The sequence below is a fragment of the Physeter macrocephalus genome, unplaced genomic scaffold (genome assembly GCF_002837175.3).
Source record: "Physeter macrocephalus isolate SW-GA unplaced genomic scaffold, ASM283717v5 random_544, whole genome shotgun sequence".
Classification (NCBI taxonomy): Eukaryota; Metazoa; Chordata; class Mammalia; order Artiodactyla; family Physeteridae; genus Physeter; species Physeter macrocephalus.
The window spans coordinates 6,295-21,349 of NW_021145929.1; the positions used below are offsets into that span (position 1 = coordinate 6,295).

Consider the following 15,055-nt stretch of genomic DNA (forward strand, 5'->3'; position numbering starts at 1 on the left):
GGCGCAGCGGGTGTATGGAGGGTTTGAGGAAGCTCGTCAGGAAACCCCCCCCCCCCCCAGGCAGGGAATAGGCCTCTAATGGTAGAGAGATCGGCATGTATGGATAGGGAAATGCAGGGTGTTTGGGGAATGATGTGAGGAACCTCCTGGACCAGAGGTTCCCTGGCACCTGTTTTAAGCCTCTGTAGGGGAAAGTGAGGTCTTTGGACCTTGTGTCTTAACAAGCTGGTAGGGTGAGCAGACTATCACTGACCAGTGAGTGCTGGAAGTGTTCTTATCATTGGGTCACAGATATTTTACAGCCTAGCTCGGTGTTTCCAGACTTTTCTGTGAATGTGCTGGAAGTGCTATGGAGAGGGGCTTGCGCTTGGTTTTTGGCCCAGAACTCCCCATGAGTGGCGTTTTGGTAGTCACGCTGTGGCTCCGCCGCCCAGAGGACAGTTTTGATGGGAAAACTTGGGTGGAGGTGGTTCCTGTGGGGCATGAGGAGCCAGGAGAGAAGGGCAGGGGTCTCCAGGGGGTCCTGGGTTCCAGGCAAAGGTCAGGGTGCAAGAGCGGGCAATATTTAGAGGAGCTGAGGCTCAGCTTATTTGTATCGGAATGTTCTCACGCTGGGCTGGCGTAGTAACGAGACACGGTAGGGATTGGGGAGGAAAGAAGGATGGATGTTCCCGGTTTTCTAGTGGCAGCAGCCTCTGGGGAGGGCTGGGGGGTCAACGTGGTGTGTTAGTCTCTGGGGAGTGTTGCTCTGAGCAACAGGACCTTTTTCCCAGCACAGGGGCCTGGCGCCTCTCTGAGGGTCCTGGTCTGATAGCGCATCTCTCCAGCCTGAGAAGGTTTTGCAGCTTCCCCAGTGGGTTGTGAAGGTGGTGTGGTCTCCTTTTACCAGAGAAGAGAGGGGAGGTCACCAGGCATGGCTTATGAGGAAAATGTACCTGACCGTCTCTTTAAGCCCTGATTTGCTTTTTTTCTGAGCCCAAAAGCAAATGTTGTGTGTGCTGGGCTGCCACAGTAGCCAGAATCCCCTCCCCTGCTGGACAGAATCTTCTGTGAGTGGAGGAGAAAGGGAGCCCAGTGGCGGGTGGGGGCAGGGGTTCACAGGTGGAGGAGCTTTCTTGAGTGTCCACCTGGAGGAAGTTTCAGTAGACGCAACAGCGGGGAGGTCTCTCCTGGCAGAGGCCGTCAGTCTTATGCTTTAAGTTGTCACCTTCAGAAGCTGAGAGGAGAGGGGTGTGATTCTCTTGGTCAGGCTGAGGGCAGAGGGTTTTGAGAGCAAGGATCTAGGCTCTTCCCTGTCCACTGCTGTAGGCCCTCTGGGTTCTTCCGGCAGATAGCCCAGGGTTGCAGGACAGGCGGGAAGTGAGGCCCTGATCTCTGTCTGCTCCTCGAGCTGGAGGTGGTGAGGATGAGCTCCCGCTTCATAGATCCCATTCCCCAGGACCAGCCAAGTCGAGGGACGGTGAGCGCACGGTGTATTGCAACGTGCACAAGCACGAGCCCCTTGTGCTGTTTTGCGAGAGTTGCGACACCCTCACCTGCCGGGACTGCCAGCTCAACGCCCACAAGGACCACCAGTGAGTCCTGAGGCTTGGTGGGTGGGTGCTGCCTGTTCCTGTGCTGGGCGCCCGGGCCCACCTCTATCTGCCCTCAGGTACCAGTTCCTGGAGGATGCTGTGAGGAACCAGCGCAAGCTCCTGGCCTCACTGGTGAAGCGCCTCGGGGACAAGCATGCGACGTTGCAGAAGAACACCAAGGAGGTTCGCAGCTCGTAAGTGTGGATGCCCGTGCTGTGCTGGGGAGGGTGGTGGGGCGTGGCCCTAGGTGAGCACCTGCCTGAGTGGCCCTGACCTCACCCACTCTGCTACCCAGGATCCGCCAGGTGTCTGACGTACAGAAGCGCGTGCAGGTGGACGTTAAGATGGCCATCCTGCAGATCATGAAGGAACTGAACAAGCGGGGCCGTGTGCTGGTTAACGACGCCCAGGTACCCCGGCGTGGTCCTTCTCCGTTGGCAGCTCACTGCCTCTGGTGGAATCGTTCTGGGGTCCAGCGCCCTCCGCTGGCTGCTGCTGCCCTCCGCGGGTGGGGAGAGGCAGTGCTCTGTGTGCCCTGAAAACGCCCCCCGCCCCCCGCCCCCGCAGAAGGTGACTGAGGGGCAGCAGGAGCGCCTGGAGCGCCAGCACTGGACCATGACCAAGATCCAGAAGCACCAGGAACACATCCTGCGCTTCGCCTCGTGGGCTCTGGAAAGCGACAACAACACTGCTCTGCTACTCTCCAAGAAGCTGGTGTGTGCTGGTGGGCGCCCAGGCGGTGGGGTCCAGGTGGGCGCCTCCCAAGGCCCGGGAGCCCTGTTCACTGCCCGTGTGCTCATGTGCCGCCCACCCCCAGATCTACTTCCAGCTGCACCGGGCCCTCAAGATGATCGTGGACCCCGTGGAGCCACACGGTGAGATGAAGTTCCAGTGGGACCTCAATGCCTGGACCAAGAGCGCAGAGGCCTTTGGTGGGTTTTTGTCTTTCTCTTGCTGCACTCTGCCATCCCAGGCACTGCACTTTCTTATACTGTTTTACTTCTTTACCGCAGGCAAGATCGTGGCAGAACGTCCTGGCACCAACTCCACAGGCCCTGCACCCATGGCCCCTCCTCGGGCTCCAGGGCCTTTGAGCAAGCAGGGCTCTGGCAGCAGCCAGGTGAGCCAGGGAGGGGACCATAGTGGGAGGAAAGAGGCACGGGGTCCTGTGGGATGCCTGTCCACTGAGGTCCACTTGCTCTGCCCACAGCCCATGGAGGTGCAGGAAGGCTATGGCTTCGGGTCAGGTGAGTGATTCTGCCCCCCCCAGTAGGTGGGAGAGCTGCAGTGCCCTGTGTGCACCCCAACCTGTTTTCTGTGTTCCGAGCAGATGACCCTTACTCGAGTGCAGAGCCCCACGTGTCAGGGGTGAAGCGGTGAGTGTGGCTGCTCTTTGGTGGTTATAGGGACGGGGTGGCCATAGGGGCGGGGTGCTCACATTAAGCCACACCCACAGGTCCCGCTCAAGTGATGGTGAGGTGAGCGGCCTCATGCGTAAGGTGCCACGGGTGAGCCTCGAACGCCTGGACTTGGATCTCACGGCTGACAGCCAGCCACCAGTCTTCAAGGTCTTTCCGGGCAGCACCACTGAGGATTACAACCTCATCGTCATTGAGCGAGGTGCTGCAGCTGTTGCTGCTGGACAGCCTGGGACTGCGCCCCCCGGGGCCCCTGGCGCCCCGCCCCTGCCTGGCATGGCCATCGTCAAGGTGAGCCTGCCCAAGTGACTGTGGCTGGGAAATGAAGATCTGCCTAGGCCGGCACCCCACTGAACACCCCTCACCTCCTTGCAGGAGGAAGAAACAGAGGCTGCCATTGGAGCCCCGCCTGCTGCCACTGAGGGCCCCGAGACCAAACCTGTGTTGATGGCCCTGGCGGAGGGCCCTGGCGCCGAGGGCCCCCGCCTGGCTTCACCCAGTGGCAGCACCAGCTCAGGCCTGGAGGTGGTGGCTCCAGAGGGCACCTCAGCTCCAGCTGGTGGCCCAGGTGCCCTGGATGACAGTGCCACCATCTGCCGTGTCTGCCAGAAGCCAGGTGACCTGGTCATGTGCAACCAGTGCGAATTCTACAACCTCATCGTCATTGAGCGAGGTGCTGCAGCTGTTGCTGCTGGACAGCCTGGGACTGCGCCCCCCGGGGCCCCTGGCGCCCCGCCCCTGCCTGGCATGGCCATCGTCAAGGTGAGCCTGCCCAAGTGACTGTGGCTGGGAAATGAAGATCTGCCTAGGCCGGCACCCCACTGAACACCCCTCACCTCCTTGCAGGAGGAAGAAACAGAGGCTGCCATTGGAGCCCCGCCTGCTGCCACTGAGGGCCCCGAGACCAAACCTGTGTTGATGGCCCTGGCGGAGGGCCCTGGCGCCGAGGGCCCCCGCCTGGCTTCACCCAGTGGCAGCACCAGCTCAGGCCTGGAGGTGGTGGCTCCAGAGGGCACCTCAGCTCCAGCTGGTGGCCCAGGTGCCCTGGATGACAGTGCCACCATCTGCCGTGTCTGCCAGAAGCCAGGTGACCTGGTCATGTGCAACCAGTGCGAATTCTGCTTCCACCTGGACTGTCACCTGCCTGCCCTGCAGGATGTGCCAGGGTGCGAGGCTGTGCGGGGTCTGTAGGGTGGAGGGCTGGGCCAGGTCCCGTGCAGCCCCTCACAGTCTGTTCCCTCCAGGGAGGAGTGGAGCTGCTCTCTCTGCCACGTGCTACCCGACCTGAAGGAGGAGGATGGCAGCCTAAACCTGGACGGGGGTGACAGCACTGGTGTGGTGGCCAAGCTCTCGCCAGCCAACCAGCAGGTGAGGGTGGGGCCCACTCCCTTGGTTTGGCCAGCAGCACCCCAAGTCCCCTATGACTCTGATGTTCACGTAATGCCTGCAGAAGTGTGAGCGCGTCCTGCTGGCCCTCTTCTGCCATGAGCCCTGCCGGCCCCTGCACCAGCTGGCTACTGACTCTACCTTCTCCCTGGTGAGTTCTGGGACTTGGGAGGGTGGGAGGCGCAGGGGCTGTTTGGCCTCACCTTCAGCCTGTGGCCTCTGCTTGAAGGATCAGCCCGGCGGCACCCTGGACTTGACGCTGATTCGAGCCCGTCTCCAGGAGAAGTTGTCACCCCCCTACAGCTCCCCCCAGGAGTTTGCCCAGGATGTGGGCCGCATGTTCAAGCAGTTCAACAAGCTGACAGAGGTGAGCCTGTTGGGGTGGGGGTGGGTTGGGGAGGGGAGGCTGGGGGCAGAGAGGTGGGTGACCTAGGACCCATCCACTGTAATTTGCCCGGCAGGACAAGGCCGACGTGCAGTCCATCATTGGCCTGCAGCGCTTCTTTGAGACTCGTATGAACGAAGCCTTTGGTGACACCAAGTTCTCCGCTGTTCTGGTGGAGCCCCCGCCGCTGAGCCTGCCTGGTGCTGGCCTGAGCGCCCAGGACCTGTCCAGTGGCCCTGGTGATGGCCCCTGAGGCTGGGCAGCCCCCGAGCTGCTCCATCCTGGCTCCGTTCTGTCCTGTCACCCCTCTTCTCTCTCCTCTTCTCCTCCCTCCGGTGGCCTGGTTCCCACTCCTTGGTGGCCCATACCCCAGCCCCTCACAATATGGTTTTTACTTCTGTGGATTTAATAAAAACTTCACCCGTTACTCAGGCCTTGGTTGGCGGGGACAGTGGTCCTGGGGGCCTGGTCTCTGGCTGTTACCGATCCCTCACCAAACCCTGTTGGGCCAGATGGGGGTGGGGCACTTGTCTCCAGCCACCTGGGTGTCCAGGGAGTGGGGAGCAGCATCCCTCCTGGGCCCTTTGCGATCTGGGGAGCGTCTGGTGGGTAGGAGGGTCACCCGGTAGGTAGGCAGACCCAGGCGAACCTGTGGGCAGGCAGGGTGAATCCCCAGCGGGGTGCTGCACGGCAGCTCATGCTCCCTGAGAGCTTCCTGGACTGGTCTGGAACCGTTTCTCGCAGCCAGCTCATCAGAGTGAGCTGGGTGGGCTGGGCTAAGCAGAGTGGGGCACGGTATCCCTGGGGGACAGGCCTGGACTCCTGGGATGCTACCAGGATGTCTGGGGAGCCTGCCTTCCTGTGGGTGCTGGGCCAGTGTCTGCTGCTCATTTTCACGTCCCAAGCCCTGAAGACTGGGGTGGGTTTGGTCTGTCCACTCCCACCAAAACGAGAAAACAACTCCAACCCTCTTGTCTTATACCGCAACGAACCTGGCACACGTTACCAAGCCCTGCCTGAGCAACTCCTGTCAGCCATGTCGCCGGACTCCCTAACCCACCCAGCCCGGCTCACGTTAGGCCACTCACACAGGCCCGAGACTAGTAGCCAACGTTTATTACAGAAGGTACAATGAAAATGCTGGGCCCTCCGCTGGCTCCCTAGGGTGGCACGGTGGGGGGTGTGTGCAGTCAGTCCCTTCGAAGGTTCTTGAGCCGCTCCTCCAGGTCTGCGTCTGCATCGACTAGGGCGGAGGCTGCAGCCTCTGCTTTCTTCCCACTGGCAGCCACGCTGAGGGAGCCTCCGGTGGAGGGGAGGTCTGCAGAGAAGGGTTAGGAAGAGAGCCCCTGCGGAAAGGAGTAATGCCGGGAGAGGGAGGGTCTGCGCGGTGGCTGAGCTGCGTGGAGGACAGGGCCCAGGGTCTGGACACTCACTTGACAGCTCATCCGTCAGGCTCAACCCCAGCTCGTCCAGGACCTGGGCTACAACAGCGTCACTAGGTTAAAAAAAAGAGAACTATGAGGGCCAGGCACCTGGAGGGCCAGGCACCTGTCCTCACCCTCCTGTCTCCAAACCTCTCCTCTTCATCGTCCTCGTCACCCATGGCATCATCAATGGCATCGTTCATCATCTCCTCCTTCATGTCCATAATCTCGGCCTGCCGCTCAAACTCCATCATGATCTTCTGGATCTGGGGCAACTTCAGCTGGAAGTGGGAGGAGGGTGAGTCTGGCCCCTGAGGTTAGCAGGGGTAGGGAGGGGGATCGCGAGAGGCGCACCTGTCTGTTCATGGTGCCCATGGCCTTGGTGACGCCCTTCATAGCTTGTGCCATTGAGTTGTTAGACTTGAGTGTCTGGATCTTGAGGGACACAGCCTGGATGTTGGCCCGCATCAACACAAACTTTCGCACGTACCGCCTTGTGCGCACCAGGTCTCTTGCCATGATACGCACGGCGTCCTGAGAAGTGGACAGGGGTGGCAGGGAGCCAGCCTTGGGAGTATGCTCCCTGCCACTCCACCATGCCCACTGAGGCTTTCAGGGGTTCCCATGTGCCCGCTCCCAGTGGTCACTGTTCCCTCTCGCCCTCATGCCTCTTTTGGGTCACCACTGCACAGACTCCTCCGCAGGCTTCTCATCCCTGATCCAGAAATGAGAGGAAGAAAGGTGGGGCCGCCCTTGAGGGGTCCTTTTCTCTCCACGTCTATAGAGTCAACACCCATTCCAGAATTTCTCTCCTGGCCAAAGAATGTGTGTCTCCCTCCACCTCACGCAGGCCCTCACCTCAAGAACAGGATCCTGATTCACACACGAACACATCCAAACCTCACCTTTTCACTTGCTCCCCAGAGCTCTTCCTTGCTTTGCCCATCCCAGGAAATGGCACCTCAACCCAGCTGCTCAGGCCAAAACTGTCACCCATCAGAGGTGCCGCTCCCCAGCGGTTCAGGCTGTGCCCATCTCTCTGCTCACTGGCCCCCAGGGCCAGTGCATCCCATGCCACGTGGGCTGCCACTGTGGCCCACGATTCCAAGTGGTCTGGCCCACACCCACTCCTGAGCTCACCCATCACTCTCATGGAGCATCTGCTGTTCTATCTGACACACTTGCCACTTGGATCTTCACGGGCTCACTCTCTTCATTACTCAACGTTTGGCGCTGATACCACCTCCACAGAGGCAGCCTTTTGGACCCTGAAACTAGGGAAAGCCCCACTCAACCCTTCATTTCCCTAGAAGCACCTCCCTGTTGGTGCCCAGCCTGTCCAGTGTGCTGCAGCCCCAGTGTCTGAACAAGCAACAGCACTGGCCCTGTGTCCCAGGCTGTGCCCAATCGAGCTTACCATCTGGCCCTGCTTGGCCATTTTCTTGATGTCTGCAATGATTTTCTTCTCCTGGGTCTCTAGCTTCTGTCGTTCACGGTCCAGCTCTCGCATGGCGCGGTTCAGGGCGCGCTGGTTCTGCCGCAGCAGCTCCTCCGGCGTCTTCCGGCGCCCAAACAGCAGGTCCATGGCCGCAGGAGCCCGCCGGTAGGACTGGGGCAAGTGTGAAGCCTTACTGCAGAGTGGTGTGAGGCCCAAAACGAGGGCATGAGGCAGAGCTGGGGTCACACTGTGTATGGGCAGGGACAGATGGGGGCTCCCAAAGTGGAAAGGGCTGAGCAGGGAGAAAAGGCGTGAATGGAAGGCCGAAAGAGTGGAGTCTGGAATTGGGTAGCCCCAGGGACGTGAGTGGGGACAACGTGCCCACCCCAACCCCTCCTCCATCACATGCCCCCACAGAGGTTCAAGGCTTCCACCTCGTCCTGCAGACCCTGCGATGCGGCCCTAGCGTGTCCGGTGGACTGAGACTGGCGATGGCCGTGTGTGGGCGGGCGGACGGGGGTAGGGGGCACTTGGAACCCTGAGCGCCGAGGACAGGGCACTTGAGAGGGTCCCTGACAGGAGGAGGTGGAGGCTGCGAGTACTAGAAACAGGGTGGATTGGGGCGGGGGGGGCTCTGAAGCTGACAGCGTATGGATGGAATTCGGTTTGGGGCGGGGGTCCTAAATGCTGAGGGAATCTGGGTGCGGAGAATAAGGCTGGGGGGCGTTGCGGACTCCTGTACAGAGGGAGGGATGCTAAGTGTTGGGGCGCCTTGTTCACGCAGGAAAGCCTGGGGGGCCATTCGGGGTGTTGACCACTGAAGGCAAGACAGCATGGGGTCCTCTGACGGGAAGGCCGGGTCCCAGGGAGGGGCGAGGCCCTCGTACGCCGCCGCCCACGCGCCCAGCCAGGGCCCGCGCACCAGTAGGGGCCACTCACCGGAGTTGCGACTCGCTTCCGTTTCCGGGTCACGCTCTTCTCGCTGGGAGCCCCGGAGCGCCCACCAACCACAGCCCCTCGGTTCTGTCGCCTCGGCGGTCGCCGCCGTTTCCGGATTAAACCACCCGACGTCACACGCCCCGCCGGCGCCCGGAATGCTGGGCGGGGACAAGAGCGCGCGTGCGCACGCGCCGGGGACCAGGCCGGCCCCCAGGCGCATGCGCACTAGCTTCCGTGTCCTTGCCGCAGACTCGGTGTTCCACAGGTTCAAGTCCAGCCTAAGGGAGCCGAGCCGCGGCCGGAGTCCTGGTCCTTGCGAGGTTGGCGCCCTTCCGGGCGCCTTCCGCGCAGCCACCCGGAGGCCCTGCACCCCGCCACGTCACCCACCGTAGGGCCCAGCTCATCTCAGGGACCCAGAACTCTCGCTGGTGTTTCTGGACCTCAGGCACCCGGTGGCACCAAGCAGCATTCTCCTCGTCAGGCCCTCCCATGGCAGATGATAGGGGCAGAACAGGAGATGGTGCGGACTTTCTTGTATGTTGGCTTACTGGCCAGGAAGCCTGTGGTTACTAGATCCTGCCCCTCCTTTGCTCCGGAGTGGGATGCATCCCACCCTGCCCGAGGCCTGGGGCTTGGTCCCCTTACGACTCCCAAGGCTGCCCCAGGCACTGGGCAGCCTGCTGACGCGGGGGCGGGGGGGCCCTAATGCCACCCGTGAGCACACAACTCCCACCACGCTTGCTGCAGGAGCCCTGGTGGACATCACCTGCCCCTCCCACCCCACAAAAGGAAGAGGCAGAGGCCATGCGGTAACATTCCCCTTTAATAGCCTGGCGGGACCTCCAGTGGTGCAGGGGTGGGGTGCCGGGTGCCCAGCCACCCTTGGCCTCCCACCCCAGAGCCCAGATTAGGGGGGCTGGATAGCACCCAGCGTGGGGCTAGACAAGCCAATTCATTTCCCATCGCTGAGCGGGTCGGGGGAGGCAGCGCCGACCTCAATCACATGGTGGTTTAAAAAAAAAAAAAAACTAGGAGCGGGTGGCAGGGAGGGGTGGCAGGTCAGGGCATGGGATTCCCCCACCGGCTGCCCCATGCCCCCCCCACCTGTGGCCCCCAATAAATATTTGCAGGGGACGCCGGGGCTGGTGGCCCTGGCAGGGGTGGGTATGCGCCGACCCTATTTCAGGCAGCGCTCGAAGTAGGTGGAGCCGATATAGCCACCCCGCATGGAGCGCTGCACGTTCTGCTCAAACAGCCTCCGGTTGTTCTGCAGGACCTCGGCGGCTTCCTTGTTCAGTGGGTCTTCAGGGTTGGGCTCCTGTGGCCGGTATGGGTGGGGGTCAACAAGCCCAATGGGCAGAAGGCCAACCTCCCCCAGCCCCAGCGTCCCCACCCCTACTCACCAAGAAGAGATACTGCAGGCCATAAATTATGGAGTTTATCGTAAGGACTGGCTTCCAGTCCTCTCTGTGGGCAGAGAACATCATGATCAGGGTCTGGTGAGTGGGCAGCTGTCACAGGCCCTGCTGGGACCGGACAGGTCAGGCCCAGGGCACGGGACAGTGCGGATGGGAGAAACTAGCGGGAGGGTGCAGAGAAGGACAGACCATGGAGAAAGCCAAGGTCAAGCCACGAGGAAGAGAACGTGGAGATGAAGAGACAGAGGAACACGCACCACAAGGGGTAAGGACTGGACAGAGACTGGTGTAGTGCAAGGCCATGAAGGGTGCCTGGCAGGCAGGGCTGGGGAGAGCTGTGGAGGGCTAGTGCCCTCACCTGAGGATGTTGAGGCAGACGTTGCCCTCGAGGTCAATGTTGGGGTGATAAACCATCGTCTCACACTTCACCTTGGGGGGGTCATGCGGGTAACCCTGGCCCACCTGGCTCCAGGAAAAGAGAGGGGAGGTGGATAGGTGCCCCAGCAGTGCCTGGCCGGGGCCTCAGCTGTTGCTTCCTCAGCCCAGGGAGCCGCCCCGGCCCACCGAGACTCACCTTAAAACTGAACACAAACTTCCCGCTCTTGTAAAAGCCCTGTGAAGGAAGAAAAGAGGCGCTGGGATCCCATCCAGCAGGGCCTGGCAGGTGAACCAGGTATCCCTACTTGAGGTGGGGCCACCCGCCGTGCCTGGGAGTCCAGCCGAGTGTGCCCTCACCTCATCAGGACAGATAACCAGCTTGAAGTTGAGAAGGTCGTCTGGATCTGAGAAGCTGATGTCGCACGTCTTGGGCAGATTCAGCTCGTTTATGTCTGGGTTTTCACAGCAGAAAAGGGAAACAGAGAGAAAGGAAGAGGGAGAGAGAGGAGGGTGTTCAGAGCAGGTGCAGGTGCCAGCAGAGCCTCCACAGCCTCCTCCAGGACCGTGGCTCTGTCCTGGGCAGTGGGCCACATCCCCAACCCTCTCCTCTTTCTGCTACCCAGTCTCCAGGCAGGCTCTTCTGGATCTCCAGAACCCCACAAACACGCATGTTCAATTGTGACTGTGCTTGAGCTCCTGGCCCGGGGAAAGTTCCAACCCTTCTGAATCCACAGCCCTAAGTCCCAGCACCCAACAGCTGGGTCCCCCCCAACCCAGCTCCTAAATGCCCCCACTCTCATGTGCCCTCCAAGAGCCTCTGGCTACCCCACACCCAGGATCCCTGGCCATAACCCCCACCTTCTAGAGGAGTCCCCAATTATCTGCCCAAACTCAAAGACCTTATTCCCCCTCCACACCCTAAATCATCCCCCACCAATCCCTGGTCCCCACGATCCATATACTCCTCTTCTTGCCTATCATCCCAAACCCAGGTTCCCATCTGACCCCCAGATCTGTGAGTTCCCAGCCCTCCTACCTTCCACTGTTCTGACTATAAGATTTCCAGCATCTCCAGCACATTGGTCTAAACCCAACCCTACTCCTATCTCTAATCTCTGGCACCCACTGTCCCTCCCTCCTCCTCCTGTCACCCTAAACCCCAAATTGCCATGTGACGCCCCCCCCCCAGACCCACGAAACCCAGGCCCCAGAACGTACTTCACCACGCCTGACTCTGATTCCCACTGACCCCAGCATAATACACTAAATCTCCCACTCGGATCCTCAGTCCTCGGCCCCCACTATCCATATCTCCTCTGCCTTTCACCCAGATTCCCGTCTGACCCCCCAGACTCTCGAGTTCCCGGTCCCCCCACTACACTGCCACCCTCAGATTCTCAGTCCCTAATATCAGACATCTGGCTTTCCAAATACCTTCAGTGCCCCATCCTCGGCCCCGCATCTCTGACCACTTCAGTGACTCTTACTCCACCCCTGATCCCTCAATCCCCAGGCCCTGATCTCCGATCCCCACATCCGCGGCCCCCCCATTTCTGACACCTCTGACCCCCGGCGACCGCATTACCCCAAGCTAGGCCCTGACCTCCGACCTCCACCCCCATCCCGACTCCTTACCCTTCTGGATCCGCAGCTGCGCCGCCGACGCCTTCTTGCTGCTGCCCTTGGTGCCGCCCGCCGACTCCTCCTCCTTCTTCTGCTGCTTCAGCGAGAACAGCTTGATCATCCTGCCGCCGCCGCCGCTGCCGCCCCTGCGGGGCCCGGGACCCCGGCCACCCGGCCCCCCGCCGCCGCCGCCCTTGCCGCCTCCGCCACTCGGACCCGCCGCTGCGGCCTCTTCGGCTGCTGCCGCCGCCCGCCCGGCCTGCCGCGCCGCTCCGCGCCCACCGCGCGGCCCGCGTCGGCTCCCGTAGTCGGCTCCGGCCTGGCCCGGCGCCTCGGGCTCGCTCGGCGGCGCTCGGGCCCACTCGGCTGTTCTCGTGTCCGCTCGGCCCCGCCCCCACCCGCCGCTCCCTCCTCCCCCTCGCCCGCTCCGGTGTCCTCAGGCCCAGCTGCGGACGCGGGGTCCTTAGGCCGCGCCGCTGGCCCGTTCACTCGCTCCCTTCCTGAGGGGGTTGCGGCTCGGGTCGGAAGAGGGAGGCGGGGGCTGCGGTGGCAACGGCCGTGTACTGGAGGAGGGTCGGCTTCCGTGGCAGCAGCGGCTTCGGCGCGGAGGTCCGCATCGGCCTCGGGCGCCCCACCGCTTCGGATATTTCCGCCGCCTGCCCGCCTCGGCTCTTTCCGCCCGGCCTGCGCTGTGCGCCTGCGCAGCCGCCGACGCCACCGCCCCGCGTTGCTCCGCGATGGGATTTGGGGATCGGGCTCCTTCGGCTAGGCTCGGGTATTTCCGTTCGTGCAGGCCGGGCCGGGCCGGTCACTTCCGGGGACGCCCGCGGGTCCAGGGAGGGGGGGCGGTGTTGCCGCCATCTTTGAGTGGGGCAGATGCGGGCAGCTTCGCTTGCGGTCCAGCCATTCTCGCTTGCACTCGTGCAGACGGCGGCGTAGGCGGGCCAAACGAAGTACTTGGCCCCGGGGGTCACAGACTGAGGCTGGGTCAGGTCTGAGCCTGAGCAAGGCAGGGGCGTTGCCTAGAGGGTGCGTGGTCCAGCACTTTCGGTGTCCCATCGCAAACCCAAGGAACCCTCTCTCAGAGAGTCTGGTTGAGGTAAACTAACAAATAAAACGTGTATTGTGTCAGAAGGTAGTAAGCACTGTCGAGGTTTACACGGGCTGACACACTTCGGAAGCGGAACGTGGGGAGGGCCGCGCTCTGCGCGGGTCTACAGTTCCAGCGGAGGTGCCCTACGACCTTCCGCCGGCTGCGCGGTACATGTAGGCGGGGCCAATCTCCCCTCCAATCACGGCTCAGCGTGCCTCGGCGGGGGTGGGAGGAAGCGGCGCGGAGCGGTTCTGCGATTTCAGGCTGTCACCAAGGGAACCGTCTGGTGGTGAGCGGCGCCGCGAGGGCTGGTTGGGGCGGGGGGCCGGGCCCGTGGGGCGGCGGGGGCTCAGTCTCTCAGCCTGCCCACGTCCGAATGAGGCTCCTGCCGCACGTCCCATCCAGTCGCTGAGGCGACGTGCCGCCATCATACGGACCACCAAGGGAGAAGTAGTCCCGGCGGCCCAGTTGGGCCCGCGCTGGGGGTGGGCAGGCTCAGTCCATGGCCTCCTCTTGACGAACGACCCCGGCCCCATCCTCACCCCAGGGAGTCGGCTCTACCCCTTCGGGTCTTGATTTGGCGTCCATCCCGGCCCCAGCCTCCTCAGAGACCCTGCCCGGGTACCCTCGGCGTCTTTGGGCTCCGTGGGCTGATGCCAGTGGTGTCTGTGCAGCCGCTCCCCCTTTCGCCCCTTTCCATTCTCTTTCCACCATCCCAGACGCCCCTCTTCAGCCCTCTAGTTGTCCTAGCCTCACACTCCCAGCTTCGTTGACTCCCTTGAGAGCTGAGTGCTGGAGAGGCGCCGGGGTGAGGATGGGAGATCAGAAGCTGCAAACGGCTCAGGTTTGGGGCTGACAAGATTGCAACCATCCCAGCGTTCTCACGCTTCAGACATGGCTGGTCCTGGGACCCAGAGGGCTCTTCCAGACTCAGTTTCCCTCTCCCTCTCCGTTCTTCTCATCCGCTCTGCTCTTGCTGATTATTTATTTTTGTACAGGACGTGAGGGTTGGTGACCATGCTGCGGTTTCCAGCCAAAGTCTCAGGGGTGGTTTCTGTTGGCCAGCCTGGTTCATGTGCCCATCTCCAGGCCAGTTGCTGAGGCCCTTCCGCTAAGGTCCCATCTGGGGATGGGGAATTGGTTCCCTGGAGAGGACTAGCCAAAGCTCGACTCGCGTGATCTCTGATCTTGTGGCTTCCCCACTGTCCAGTGAGGGAAGACTTGACCATGCAACAGAATGCTAGGCAAAGGGGGCCATGGTTTCGGGACCAGGGAGAAGGGGATGGCCTAACTGAGGCAGGGGGCTGGGTTGGAAGTGGTGCAGCTAAGCTGTGTATTCCTTGTCACCTTCGTGGCCACTCAAGTGGCAGAGAGGCACAGGTGGTTTTGGTGGCAAAGGTGCCTGTGGCCCTTGGGACTGCAGCCTCTTAGGATGCAACCTAGGGCTTAGCGCATGCAGAGGTCCTGAGGGAAGCTGGGGCCAGTGCCTTGGAGGGACGGGGCAGAACGTGGCGGGTGAGTTGTGAGGGTGGAAGTGCATGTAGGGTTGTGAGCGTAGCCTCTGGGAGCTGACACTGGGAAGAAAGGGTCTGTTTGGGGCACGAGAGAGCAGCAGTAGACAGGGAAGAGAGGCTGAGTGCTGTGGGCCTCCAGGCTGGAGATGGATGGCTGGGATCAGAACAGTGCTGGGGGGTGGAGAGAAGTGGACAGATTTGGGAGGCTAGGCTTCCGGTGAGAATAATTGGATGGGCGTGGCATGGGGAGGCTGGGCTTGGGAGTGAACGATATGGGCTCAGGTACAGACAGTCCAGGGACAGGCTGGCTGGGCACTGTTGTAGCTTTCTTAGATGACCAGTACTCAGGTATTCCTGTCCTGGGTTCCTCATATGGCTCTGGCCAAGTGGGGCGAAGTGGTCATTCTGTCCAAGCCCTCAGCCCTGATGATAGTGTGGTAACACTTGGGTTCTCGACCTGCAGCC

At 61.8% G+C, this 15,055-nt stretch overlaps 3 protein-coding genes across 4 annotated transcripts in view; 1 reads left to right on the plus strand and 2 right to left on the minus strand.

Moving 5' to 3' along the window:
* TRIM28 (tripartite motif containing 28) overlaps positions 1–5,191 on the plus strand; it is a 6,755-nt gene extending 1,564 nt beyond the window's left edge. Inside the window, exons 4-17 of the mRNA XM_024116935.2 lie at positions 1,439–1,574; positions 1,652–1,768; positions 1,870–1,984; positions 2,142–2,288; positions 2,392–2,506; positions 2,588–2,694; positions 2,785–2,821; positions 2,905–2,950; positions 3,031–3,283; positions 3,839–4,158; positions 4,237–4,360; positions 4,443–4,529; positions 4,608–4,745; positions 4,840–5,191. Of these exons, the coding sequence (XP_023972703.1) occupies positions 1,439–1,574; positions 1,652–1,768; positions 1,870–1,984; positions 2,142–2,288; positions 2,392–2,506; positions 2,588–2,694; positions 2,785–2,821; positions 2,905–2,950; positions 3,031–3,283; positions 3,839–4,158; positions 4,237–4,360; positions 4,443–4,529; positions 4,608–4,745; positions 4,840–5,016 (1,919 nt within the window). The 3' untranslated portion in view covers positions 5,017–5,191. The remainder of the gene's footprint in view (positions 1–1,438; positions 1,575–1,651; positions 1,769–1,869; positions 1,985–2,141; positions 2,289–2,391; positions 2,507–2,587; positions 2,695–2,784; positions 2,822–2,904; positions 2,951–3,030; positions 3,284–3,838; positions 4,159–4,236; positions 4,361–4,442; positions 4,530–4,607; positions 4,746–4,839) is intronic.
* A 673-nt stretch (positions 5,192–5,864) lies between these two features.
* Positions 5,865–8,720, minus strand: CHMP2A (charged multivesicular body protein 2A). Of its 2 annotated transcripts, XM_007123114.4 has the most exons (7): positions 8,565–8,720; positions 8,060–8,226; positions 7,605–7,818; positions 6,542–6,721; positions 6,338–6,468; positions 6,197–6,258; positions 5,865–6,081 (listed from the first exon to the last, which is right to left on the minus strand). In XM_007123114.4, exons 3-7 carry the CDS (start codon positions 7,770–7,772, stop codon positions 5,954–5,956), a joined length of 669 nt encoding a protein of 222 aa, XP_007123176.1. In that variant the 5' UTR covers positions 7,773–7,818; positions 8,060–8,226; positions 8,565–8,720; the 3' UTR covers positions 5,865–5,953. The 2 variants fall into 2 exon arrangements, with proteins under 2 accessions (XP_007123176.1, XP_007123175.1); XM_007123113.4 differs by lacking the exon at positions 8,060–8,226 and having other exon boundaries at positions 8,565–8,699.
* A 649-nt stretch (positions 8,721–9,369) lies between these two features.
* Positions 9,370–12,674, minus strand: UBE2M (ubiquitin conjugating enzyme E2 M). The gene is made up of 6 exons (XM_007123110.4): positions 11,996–12,674; positions 10,718–10,812; positions 10,557–10,595; positions 10,341–10,444; positions 9,968–10,031; positions 9,370–9,882 (listed from the first exon to the last, which is right to left on the minus strand). Exons 1-6 carry the CDS (start codon positions 12,102–12,104, stop codon positions 9,742–9,744), a joined length of 552 nt encoding a protein of 183 aa, XP_007123172.1. The 5' UTR covers positions 12,105–12,674; the 3' UTR covers positions 9,370–9,741.
* Positions 12,675–15,055: the final 2,381 nt, after the last annotated feature.